The sequence below is a fragment of the Melanerpes formicivorus genome, unplaced genomic scaffold (assembly GCF_026170545.1).
Source record: "Melanerpes formicivorus ecotype bairdi unplaced genomic scaffold, bMelFor1.0.p_v2 SCAF_9, whole genome shotgun sequence".
NCBI classification, from domain to species: Eukaryota; Metazoa; Chordata; class Aves; order Piciformes; family Picidae; genus Melanerpes; species Melanerpes formicivorus.
Genome location: NW_027142361.1, coordinates 12,915,732 through 12,928,374, shown reverse-complemented (window position 1 = coordinate 12,928,374; position 12,643 = coordinate 12,915,732). Strand labels below are relative to the sequence as shown.

Genomic DNA, 12,643 nt, shown 5'->3' with positions numbered 1-12,643 from the left:
AAACTCATCTCAGCCCTGAGGGGTTCCTTGTCCCTTCAGTGTGTGAAAAAAAAAAAAAAAAAAGCCAAGACAGTGATTAAAGATTGAGGGAGGGGGGAAAGGTTTTTAGTGGGGAAGGAGAGCTGCCAGAGCTTCGCCGTGGGCTGGGAGGGAGCGGCAGAGCCGGGAGATTACCCACATTTGTCATGGCTGCAGGTCACTGGAAGCAGACAGAGCTGCTTGTGTTTGGGTGTCCACCCTGCCAGATGTTCCTCATACACGCTGCAGACCCCGGCGATCACATCTGGTGGTGGTAGAAAGGGTGAGGGACAGGCATGGAGAGCAGGCACCAGGGTGGGAGCTTCTGCAGTGGAGCCAGCCCCCCCCCCCATGCCCTCCCAACACAGCAGGGGTTTGGGAGGGCTGGTGCCAAACACCCCCCCCCAGCAAAGCCCCCTGTGATAGTGGGGTCGTTGTCACTGCTGCTCCCTCAGATATGGAGCCAGTGATGGAGGAAGTCTGATGCCCCATTCAGCCCCAGTGCTCCGGGGTGGTGGTTCAGAGCTGGCATCAGTTCTCACACAGGGATGCCAGGCTCCCATTGCTGGATCTGGCAGTGATGCCTCATGCCCATTCCTGGACCCCTTGGCCCTTGCAGACTCCCAGGCAGAGCTGCCGGCAGCAGGGACCAGGCTCAGCTTGTGGAAGGGAAATCTTAGCCTCTGTAATTTGCAGCTTCAGGGGCACAGATGCGTCCCCTCCATTTCCCTGGCCCAAATTTGTCACGGCACTGCTCAGCTCCAGGTGCCCATGTGCGTGAGGAATTAGGTGCCTTGGTGGGAAAGATAATGGACCGCAGCTGAGGGAACCCCAGTTCCCTGGTGTGCTCACTGTCGGCAGGCTGCATCCAGGGTGCCTGTCCGGTGGCATCCACGTCCCTGTCCGCTGCCCCTCTGTTCATTCTGTGGGGTAGACAGACATACCTCATCAGAACCATGTTTAAAACAAACTAACCACAGACCCAGGAGGGGGATCAGCTCAGTGTGGGGCAGCGGATGGGCTCAGCCCCACAGAGACCCCGTGGATCTCATGTGCCCCACAAAGACCCCATGTGCCCCATGAAAACCCCTGGGTCTCTATGCACCCCAAGGAGACTTCAGGGACCCTGTGTGCCCCATGGAGACCCCATGGACATCATGCACCCCAAAGAGATCCCTATGGCTTCCATGTGCTACAAGGAGACCTCAGGGACCCCATACAATCCACACAGATGCTAAGGATCCCATGCACCCCCAAAGACATCCCAGGTTGTCTACATGCCCCATGGAGACCTCAAAGACCCATCGATCCTCACAGAGACCCCCAAGAATCCCATGTGCCCCAATATACCCCATAGAAACCTCATGGACACTATGCACCCCAAAGAGAATGCAATGACTCTGTGCACCCCAAAGGCATCCCAGGAAAACTGTGAGTCCCACAGCCAGGCTCAGATCTGGGTCCCTCAAGTAGCATCAGGAAAGGCCCCAAATCCTGTCTGCAGTACCCACCCTGCTGCCATGCGCCAGTGCTACCACACACCCTGTGGACCCCTGTCCAGCAATGGCCTCATGTCCTGGACACTGCTCCTAGTCCTCACTGGAGTTCCCAGTCCTCACCACCCCTGTTCACACCCACCTCTGGCGCTTGGTCTGACCTGGCTGCCTGGCACATTGTGACACACACTGTGTCACCTGGAGACAGGTGTAATGGGTTGGGGCAGACCCCCTCCCCACCACGGGCAGAAACAACGACTCAAGACAAACAGATTGCAAAAGTGATGGAAAGTTTAAATAGAAAAACAATTTAAAAAACCAACAATGAAAGATTTACAGAGAACCACAAGCACTGTGACAAAGAGAGAAATCCCAGAACATACCCAAGAACGTCCCATCCCCACCTGGGGGGTACACCCAAACCCCCCAGGGCTCTTTCCTCCCCCCCACAACCCAGCCTTGGGCCTGGGCAGGCCCAAGGGAGGCAGCTCACACCATTTTACCTAGGCGGCAGCAGGGGACGAAAGAGGAAGTGAAGACCCCGCATGGACATTTTATAGGGGAGCAGGGCATTATGGGAATGGAATACCTGGTTTCCTGTGACCACCCCCTGGACTGGGCCCACCCCTTGGGACCTCCCAGGTGTGGTCTGTGCAGTGGCATCCGGGCCAGCACCCAGCCTAAACCACCACACGCCACCCCTTATTCCATACCATAATCCCTGCACCCAAAACATATCATCAAATTAGAACTGTTCTGATGGCATGTCTAGAAACAGTTCAGGTCTTCATCTGGGCACCCTTCCACACAGTCTCTCATTCAGGCTCAAGTACCAGTCCATTCCAGTTCTTCTTCCTCATATGATGGAACCTCCCAGCGACACAGAGTCATTCTCCTGCAGTGTGAATTCCTTGTGGACTCGTTGGGACATCCTGGTCACCTGGAAATACCTCACAACTTCTCAGATGAGCCTTTGTTTGCTTTTACATTTACTCAGCGGCTTTTTCCACCCCTGGGGCAAGCCGGTCGGAGCAATCAGGATCCACGACCGCTTTTTTCCATCCCTCCAGGGAGCCGCAGCCGACCGCTTCCAGCCGCGGTCCGAAGCTACACAAATGCACATCGCAGGCACATCACAGGCATATCGCGCCCCCACTGGGGGTTTGCGTACCGAGGCATCACTGCATCTGGCTCACAGCCCTCCCCCGGAAGAGGGGGTGGCTGCAGCACAACTCGCTGAGAAGAGAGGAGGCGGAGCCAGGTGCTCGGCGCCATTCTCGGAGCATGTCCGAAAACACCAGGGAAAGATTTACAGCTGCCGCCGCTGCTTGAACGCAGCCCGGCCTGGCCCCCGCCGTCTCTGTCGTCGCGATGCAGAGTCCAAGTCACCTCCACCCCTTCTGACTTAGAGAAAGACACACAAGAGACTCAGTAAGTTTCTTGTATTATGCTTCTATTCTGGCACCTGACACAGGTAGAATCATTTCAAAAGACCTGTGTACCTTCAGAGAGTTTTGGGCAAACTTTTATACAGAAAGTTATCTGTCTATAATGACAGAGGGATGTTAATATTTCACAGAAAAGTCCAGATGCTTCCTATCTATACAAAGGTTATCTATCTAAAAATAGCAGAAGTATACATATCATGCAGGTGTCCTTTATCTTATACAAAAGATCATCTTGTCCAAGACTAACAGAAGTAAATCACTGAAAAATCCTGTTATTCCTTATCTATCCAAAGGCTGTCTGCCAACCCCTCTCCCCCTCCCTGCATTCCAGCATTTCAGCTAACAAGCGGAAAATTCTTATCAACTCTGTTATTCTGTTAATGAGAATTTTCTGTTCATCAATTCCCCCCTTTCTTACAGCCAAGAGTATATTCCTATACTATATTTTCTTAAAATAATGTCCTGTTTCCAGCTCATGCCTGAGTTTATCATTTTTATACTTCTGGTAGGATTCTACACTACTCTTTCCAGTACACATAATTATCTTAATCAAAACTAACAGTAATATTATTAATAAAATAATCATTACAATTCCCAGCAACAACTGTTTAAGCCAGCGTATATTGGGCATCCATGAGGTTAACTCTTCCCAGAGGTCTGATAATCCATATGATGTATCATCCTTGCTCACCTCATGTAATACTTTCCCCTGTTCCCATATATTTTGTACATCAGTTTTAATTTGTCCTGATTTATCTACATAGGTGCAACAAGTGGTGTTTATCAAGGTACACACCCCTCCCATTTCAGCTGTAATAGTATCCAAAGCCAGCCTGTTTTGCAGTGACACACTGCTCGCAGACTTAACTTCCACCTGCAGATTCTGCACTGCATCAGCTGCTGAATTAGCAATGACTTCCATTGTAGCTGATATATTTACTATTGCTTTTTCAAGTTGTGCAACGCCTAATGCAGGGAACAATGCTCGAAGAAAACTGTGATATCCAGTATTGTATCTGACAAGGGGATTTGCTGTCCTTCTGTGTCTTCTCCAAAGAGTTCTCCAATATCCTCTAGGCAGGACCTCATCATGGACAGTGATTTGTGGGGTTAAGTAGCCTGCAGTGCAAACTCCTGTCCATTTTGAGGGTAAGCTTTTTCTGGCATGCCCATCCCTACATAACCACCAATATCCATAAGGGAGTAAGCAACTAATTTGACTTAATAGGGCTACACCAGCCCCTACAACATCCAGCCTGCTTTCTTTAGAAGAGGTACAGCCATTTCCCTGAACCCGTGGATTGGCACCTGAGACTTCTCCAGGGGAAGAGTAATTCCAGCTGCAGCCCAACCCTGTTAAATTTTGCCATCCTACCTTATTTTCACTACTTTCATTACTTTCTGCAAAATGGGTTCATGAAGGATCTACAATTAATAAGTCAAACTTTGGACCCAGGTTTTCTGAGCTATCTTTCCCATGCTGACAATTGTGGAAGTTACTATCAGATGTAGTCACCTAGTCTGATGGCCCCCAAGCCAAATTCATTGAGACTACCCCAAATAAAGGGGTCCTCATTTGGCCTCGAGGAAGTTCAGTGCATATCCAACAGTTAGAGAGATTAGTTTGCAAAGCCAATTCTTGACTAACATTTAAGTACATATTGCCTTCCCATCCCTCAATAGTATCAACCAACAAACAAATCACAATTATCGATACAGCTTGAGCTTCAGGGGTCCCTGGGATTCGAGTTTCCATTCTTTTGCTGAGGTCTTCTTGACTCTGGTGTGGTGGTTTGCTTCCTGTCCAATTTTTACTATCTGGTTTTTGATTAAATGGTTCATTTTCTCCACTTGCCCACTCGAATGTGGATTGTAGGGGGTGTGGAGTTGCCAATCAATCCCTAAAATTTTGCTCACTTGTTGTACCACCTTGGCCACAAAATGAGGTCCCCTGTCTGAGGAAATAGCAGCAGGTACCCCAAAACAAGGTATTATCTCTTGTAACACTGCCTTAGTAACCTCCCATGCTTTGTTTGTGCGACAGGGAAATGCTTCTGGCCAACCAGAGAAGGTGTCAGTGAGTACCAACAGGTACCTGTATCCCCCCTTTCTTGGGAGCTCAGTAAAATCAATTTGCCATTGTTGTCCTGGATAATTTCCTTTGCTAATTTGTCCCAGTCTAACTCCTCTTCTTACTCTGGGGTTAGCCTTAAGACACACCTCACATTGCCGGGTTACCTGTTCGACCGTGGTGTATAACTTCTGTGCTATACACTCCTGAACCAATTTTCGATACAGGGCTTCTGTTCCCCAGTGAGTCTTTGCGTGTTCCATCTGAACAAGAGCCCAGAGAAGGTTCGTGGGAATGATTAATTTCCCATCCGGTGTCCTGGCCCAGCCCTTTCCTGTCCTATTCCCCAAAAGGTCTTTAATTAATTTCTGATCCTCTGTGCTATACACAGGTTCTGGCTCTTTTTGCTCAATTGACAGTTTACCATCTGGGATCAAAACAAATTCTGACACCTTCCTCCCCTCCCTGGCCACCCTTTTAGCTGTTTCATCTGCCAGTCTGTTGCCTCTTTCTTGACCAGTATTCCCTTTTTGGTGTGCTTTGCAGTGCATTATGGCTACTTTGCTTGGCTTCTGCACTGCTTCTAGCAGCCTCAGTATTTCTTCTGCATGTTTAATACCTTTTCCTTGAGATGTCAACAGTCCTCTTTCTCTCCAAATGGCTCCATGGGCATGTACCACCCCAAAGGCATACTTGGAGTCAGTCCATATGTTTGCACTTTTCCCTCGGGAAAGCTCAAGAGCTCTGGTGAGTGCTATTATCTCTGCCTTTTGAGCGGAGGTGTTACTTGGTAGGGCTTCTGCCTCGATTACCTCTTCTCCTGTAGTTACAGCGTACCCAGCTTTTCTTTCTCCCTGGATCACAAAACTGCTTCCATCGGTGTACCAGTTATGGTCTGCCTTTTCTAGGGGTTCTTCCTTCAGGTCAGGTCTGCTGGAATAAGTGGCCTCAATTGTTAACAAACAATCGTTAATAACTGGTTCTCCATCACCACCCTGGAGGAAAGAGGCTGGATTGACAAAGTTAGCAACTTTAATTTCTACATCATCCTGCTCCACTAGGATGGCTTGGTATTTAAGAAATCATTGTGGAGACAGCCAGTGTCCTCCCTTGGCTTCTAGAACAGCAGAGATGGTGTGTGATACTAGGACTGTGATCTTCTGCCCCATTGTGAATTTTCGAGACTCTTGAATGTTAATCGCAACTGCTGCCACAGCCCTCAGGCATCCTGGCCATCCCTTGCTTACCTCATCCAGTTGTTTAGAGAGGTATGCCACCGCCCTTCGGTAGGGTCCTAAGGTTTGTGCTAGGACTCCGAGCGCTATCCCTTGGCTTTCATGGGAATGTAATAAAAAAGGTTTAGTGACATCAGGTAGGCCTAGTGCTGGTGCCCTCATCAATTCCTTCTTTAAGGTACGGAAAGCTTGTTCAGCTTCTCCATTCCATTGCAAGTCCTTATCAGTCTCTTTCAATAATTCATAGAGGGGTTTCACAAGCAGGCCATAATTATAAATCCACAACCAGCACCACCCTGTCATTCCCAAAAAGGTTCGGAGTGCCTTTACTGTGTTTGGAAGTGGAATAGAACAGATGGCCTCCTTTCTTTCAGGGCCCAGCACTTGTTGTCCTGCTGTTAATTCATATCCCAAGTAGGTTACTTGCTGCTGTACTATTTGAGCCTTCTGTGGGAAAACTCGTTACCCATTAAGTCCCAGGAAATTCAGCATACTCACAGTCCAGCTTTCACATTCTGCTCTGGTCTGGGTGGCCAGCAGGATGTCATCTACATACTGTAGCAGAGCTCCATTGCCTTCTGGCCTGTTCCACTTCTCTAATTCTTTTGCGAGCTGATTTCCAAAGACAGTAGGGCTGTTCTTAAATCCTTGGGGCAAGACTGTCCAAGTTAATTGACACTTTGGGTTAGTTTCTGGGTTCTCCCATTCAAAGGCAAACAGTGGCTGGCTCTCAGGGGCCAGGGGTAAACAGAAAAAGGCATCTTTTAGATCCAAGACGGTAAACCATTCTAATTCTGTTCTCAATTGAGTCAAGAGGGTATATGGGTTTGCCACCACAGGATGGATATCCTTTGTTATTTTATTTATAGCCCTTAGGTCCTGCACTAACCGATACCCTCCAGCTGCTTTCCTTACAGGTAAAATTGGAGTATTGTAAGCTGATTCACACTCTGTTAGCAGCCCATACTTTAAGAATTTTTCTACAATAGGCAAAACTCCTTCCCTATCTTCTTTCCTTAAAGGATATTGTTTTAATCTAACAGGTTGAGCTCCAGGCTTAAGATCTATTATCACAGGTAGGGCATTTTTGGCCCTTCCAGGCTGCTCAGTGTCCCAAACCCCAGGATATACTTGATCTTTTATGCTTTCTTTTATTCTGTTTTTCTTTTGTTGAGGGCTCATTAATGCAAGACTTAAAACCTCAATCAACTGTTCCTCCCTTACTCTGAATTCTACCTTCCCCTTATTACATTTAATTTCAGCTCCCAATGCTTCCAACAAATCCCTTCCCAGCAATGACTTTGGGGCATTTGGCATATATAAAAATTTATGTAAGCCCCAAGTTTTACCATATTTATATTTAAGAGGTTTAAAAAAGTATGCCTTCTCAGTTTGACCTGTAGCCCCTACCACAGAAACATAGCTCTCATCCAGAGGCAGCAGTGCTTGATTTAAGACTGAAAAGGTTGCTCCTGTGTCCACTAGGAATTCCAGTTTATTTTCTTGTTCCCCTAGCTTCATTATAACCAGAGGATCTGCTAGGGTATTTATAGTCTCCTCCGGTCCTCCCTAATCATCCTCTTCTAGTTGTGCCTGTATTCTGTTTTTCTTGTTCCTCTCTGGACATTCTCTTTTCCAGTGTCCCTTCTTTCTGCAAATCGCACACTGATCCTTTTCCAACCGCACTCTATTAGTCCCTTTAGTCTCCTTACTTTCCTGCAATGCTGCTACCAACATTCTCTTCTCTTTTCTCCTATTTTCTTCTTCCCTGTTAGAGAATACTCTCCATGCTACATCCAAAAGTGCCTCTAAATATCTTCCCTGCGGGGGTGACAACTTTTGCAGCTTCTTTCTGATATCACTAGCAGATTGGCCAATAAATAGGGATACCAGTTGTTGTATACCTACTTCTGACCCGGGGTCAAGAGAGGTGTTTTTCCTCATGACTTCCCTCAGCTTATCTAAGAATTCTGAGGGTGATTCACCAGGTCCTTGTCTGACTGAGTATAACGCAGACCAGTTAATTGCTTTTGGAATGGCTTTTTCTATTCCCCTGGCTACAAACTCCCAGTATTCCTCCAATCTAGTCCTTTGCAGGGCATTGTTTGTATTCCATTCTGGATTTTGGAGTGGAAATACATCTCCAATGTTTGCCCCCCCTCCCCGGGTTTGAATTCTTTCTGTTGCAAGCTCCAATCCATGTTTTTCAATTAATTGTTTCTCTGTTTCAGTCATTTGTTCTAATAATAACTGGATATCGTCCCAGTCTGGATTGTGCTGCCTAACCATGAATCGAAAATGTGTAGCCATCCCTGTGGGATCATTACGATAATTTTTAGCCTTTTCTCTCCAACTATCCAAATCATGACTTGTAAAAGGCACCTTAATCCAGACTGGGTCCCCCTCAGGCCCTACTGCTTGTCGCAGGGGGGCTTGAATGAGTACCTGGGAAGCCGGGGCATTTGCTTGCTGTCCTCGGGTCCTTCTTGCCACTGGGCTTCCCTGAGCATAGCTCTGGGAACTGACTCCAGTATCACTCTCTGAATTGCTGCCACACCAAGAACTTCCTACATTATTTTCCGAACTCTCTGTCACTACCTCTTGCAATTTTCCTGGAGATTGATAAAATTCAGGCAGGTCTTTTAATTCCTCAAGTTTAAGACACCTCTGCCCTATGCTACACGCAGAGCAACACCTTTTCAACCATGTCTGCCTCTTATTCTTGGCCTTGTTTTCTTTTTCAAGGGCCAAAACCATTGGATCTGAGGGAGCTCTAATACCACAGTCCCTTTGAAACTCCGGATGCTCTCGGAGATAGAAAAACATATCAGCATATATTGTCTCATCCCATTTCTTTTCTCTTCTTAAAAACAACATCAATTGCAATAAAGTATCATACTCCAGACTCCCATTTACAGGCCATTTCTCTCCACCATCTAATTTATATAATGGCCACCACCGGGTACAAAATTTAATTAGAGTCTTTTGATTTGTTGACCCTCCTGGGGGGCCTCCAATTTCCCCCCAGTGGGCAAGTATACAACCAAGTGGGCTATGTCTTGGGATCTCACTACTTTGTCTCCCTCCCATTTTACACAATACGACACAGTATTTTCTTTTTACAGCACACAGAACACAAAACAAATGCAAATACAACTACAACAATAATGACCGGTCCTTAGCACACAGTTATTGGCCACACACACTCAGCCACACATTCAAAACCTCTAGTACTTTATGTTCTTTAGGGACCCTCTTGGCCCCTCACACACTTAAACAATACTTATAATTCCCTTTGGGACCCCCCTGGTCCCACACTACAAACAATGTTCATAATATATAAACAATGCTTATGGTTACCTTTGGGACCCCCCTGGTCCCAACCCAAGAGCTCTTTTACCTAGGGGTGCAATAAATGCCTCTCTCCCGCGCAGGGCGTCCCCTCACGACTTACGGAGTTACCCCTTTTATAGAAGCATACCTTCTCTTTGCTGGCAGTCTTGTCTGTTCCTGCAGCGATCTGATGAGCAGCAGAGCTCTCCTCGAGAATTTCTCAGTGGGCCCTGAGAGGTCCGGCTCCTCAGCAGGTCCTGCAGCCAAACAGAGTCGTCCTGCCACGGTCGCCAAATTGACTTAGAGAATGACACACAAGAGACTCAGCAAGTTTCTTGTATTATGCTTCTATTCTGGCACCTGACACAGGTAGAATCATTTCAAAAGACCTGTGTACCTTCAGAGAGTTTTGGGCAAACTTTTATACAGAAAGTTATCTGTCTATAATGACAGAGGTATGTTAATATTTCACAGAAAAGTCCAGATGCTTCCTATCTATACAAAGCTTATCTATCTAAAAATAGCAGAAGTATACATATCATGCAGGTGTCCTTTATCTTATACAAAAGATCATCTTGTCCAAGACTAACAGAAGTAAATCACTGAAAAATCCTGTTATTCCTTATCCATCCAAAGGCTGTCTGCCAACCCCTCTCCCCCTCCCTGCATTCCAGCATTTCAGCTAACAAGCGGAAAATTCTTATCAACTCTGTTATTCTGTTAATGAGAATTTTCTGTTCATCACTTCAGGCATCCAAACGGTTGTTTCAGCCAAAGCCACGAGCGCATTCTCAGGGCCATTGAGAACAGCTTTCTAGCTGAAGTCCCTGCTCGCCCTCGGGTTTCGGAAGCCGTCGCTTGCCCGCTCGCCACAGGTGGCCATCCCCCGCAGCGGCAGCGGGCCGACCCCGCTCCGTTTACCACTGCCCCTCCTCCGTTCCGCTCCCTGCCACTCCGCAGAGAACGAAGAGGAGAAGGCAGGTCTCGCCTTCTTAGGCTACTCGAGCATTCTTAAGCCACCCTGGGCAGAAAGTCACAGAAAGAGCCACCCCTCACTGTTCCCAAGCAACAGGAGGGACTTCCATGCCATCAGCCACGCACCAGGTGTCCTTCTGCAGTCCACAGGAGTTCACACAGTCGCCCTGGCAACAAAACTTGAGCCCCAACTTCCAAACCCAAACCGACGCCCAGAACTAAATTTAAACTCTCCATCTTTTGTAATCGATCTGCAGAGTGGGCACAACAGCTAGCCCCACGTTGGTGTGCCAAAATGTAATGGGTTGGGGCAGACCCCCTCCCCACCACGGGCAGAAACAACGACTCAAGACAAACAGATTGCAAAAGTGATGGAAAGTTTAAATAGAAAAACAATTTAAAAAACCAACAATGAAAGATTTACAGAGAACCACAAGCACTGTGACAGAGAGAAATCCCAGAACATACCCAAGAACGTCCCATCCCCACCTGGGGGGTACACCCAAACCCCCCAGGGCTCTTTCCTCCCCCCCACAACCCAGCCTTGGGCCTGGGCAGGCCCAAGGGAGGCAGCTCACACCATTTTACCTAGGCAGCAGCAGGGGACGAAAGAGGAAGTGAAGACCCCGCATGGACATTTTATAGGGGAGCAGGACATTATGGGAATGAAATACCTGGTTTCCTGTGACCACCCCCTGGGCTGGGCCCACCCCTTGGGACCTCCCAGGTGTGGTCTGTGCAGTGGCATCCGGGCCAGCACCCAGCCTAAACCACCACAACAGGCCATCCCCATGAGCTCCCAGTGCCAACAGTGCTCCTGCACCCCTGTGACCCCTATCTAGTTCCCTGCCCCATGGGATGGCACAAGCCCTGGTGGCATTCTGGGACACGACACAAGGGAGACAGCCCCAGCAGGATGTCTCTGAGCTGCTTTCAGCATCTTTATGCTGCAGGCATGGTATCAGGATAGGGATAACCAGGAGAGGGGCTGGGACATGCAGGGTCCATCCTGGCCACCTGTTTCCCTGCTTTGGGACACTGGGACATTCAGCCTGTCCACCCCTTGCCATGCTTGGCCACCACTGGCCTCTCTTGCTGCCTTATGCAGAAATTCAGCAGCAATTACATAAGGAGTCGTGATGTCCTGGCCCATGTGACTCTTGGGGTCCTCTGAGCCACACTGTCATCCTGCTTACATCCTGTGGAGTCCCCTGAGCCATGGTGTCATTACACCTGCATCCCCTGGGGTCCCCTGAACCACAGTGGCATCATGCCTAGGTCCCTTGGTGCTAGCTTGTTGGGTGCTGCAGGCTACCCCCATACCATGGCAGGCTCAGGGGCTGCACTCTGCACTGACTTACTGGCTGACCATGTGTCAGCAGATTAATTTGATGCCTGCCCTCTTGGTGACATTAATTAATCCAATCCCAGAGCCCCAGGAGGGAGCTGCCTTCCAAATGGCAAATGTCACCAGGATGCAGGGCTGACAGCTCTCAGTGGCACAGCTGAGCTGCTGCAAGGGTAAGCAGCTGAGCAGTGTTAGGGGACTCCAGGGACCCCCATCTCTGCCAGGGGCCCCCATCTCTGCCAGGGGCTTCTGCCCTCCTTCAGCTGACAGCATCCTGTCACAGAGATGTGACCCAGGGACAATTGTACCTGTACTGGTCACTGGTGAGGTCGCACCTCAAATCCTGGGTTCAGTTTTGGGCCCCTCACTCCAAGAAGGACATTGAGGTGCTGGAGAGTGTCCAGAGAAAGGCAATGAAGCTGATGAAGTGTCCAGAGCACAAGTCTTGTGAGGAGCAGCTGAGGAAACTGGGGTTGTTGAGCCTGGAGAAGAGGAAGTCAGGGGAGAACTTTTCACTCTCTACAACTCCCAGTCACCGTCCCTGGAGGTGTTCAAGAGGGGACTGGACGTGGCACTTGGTGCCATGGTCTAGTCATGAGGTCTGTGGTGACAGGTTGGACTTGATGATCTTTGAGGTCTCTTCCAACCTTGGTGGTGATACTGTGAAAAAAGGCTGGGGCCAGGAGGGGATTGGTCTCTTCTCCCAAGGAACAGGCAAT

The 12,643-nt window shown here is 48.5% G+C and overlaps 1 protein-coding gene across 1 annotated transcript; it reads right to left on the bottom strand.

The window, feature by feature from the left end:
• Window positions 1-3,173: 3,173 nt before the first annotated feature.
• LOC137443517 (syncytin-2-like) lies at window positions 3,174-4,745 on the bottom strand. Its single transcript, XM_068143282.1, is given in 1 exon segment — window positions 3,174-4,745. A coding segment is annotated over 1 exon segment (1,317 nt). The 5' UTR covers window positions 4,719-4,745; the 3' UTR covers window positions 3,174-3,401.
• Window positions 4,746-12,643: the final 7,898 nt, after the last annotated feature.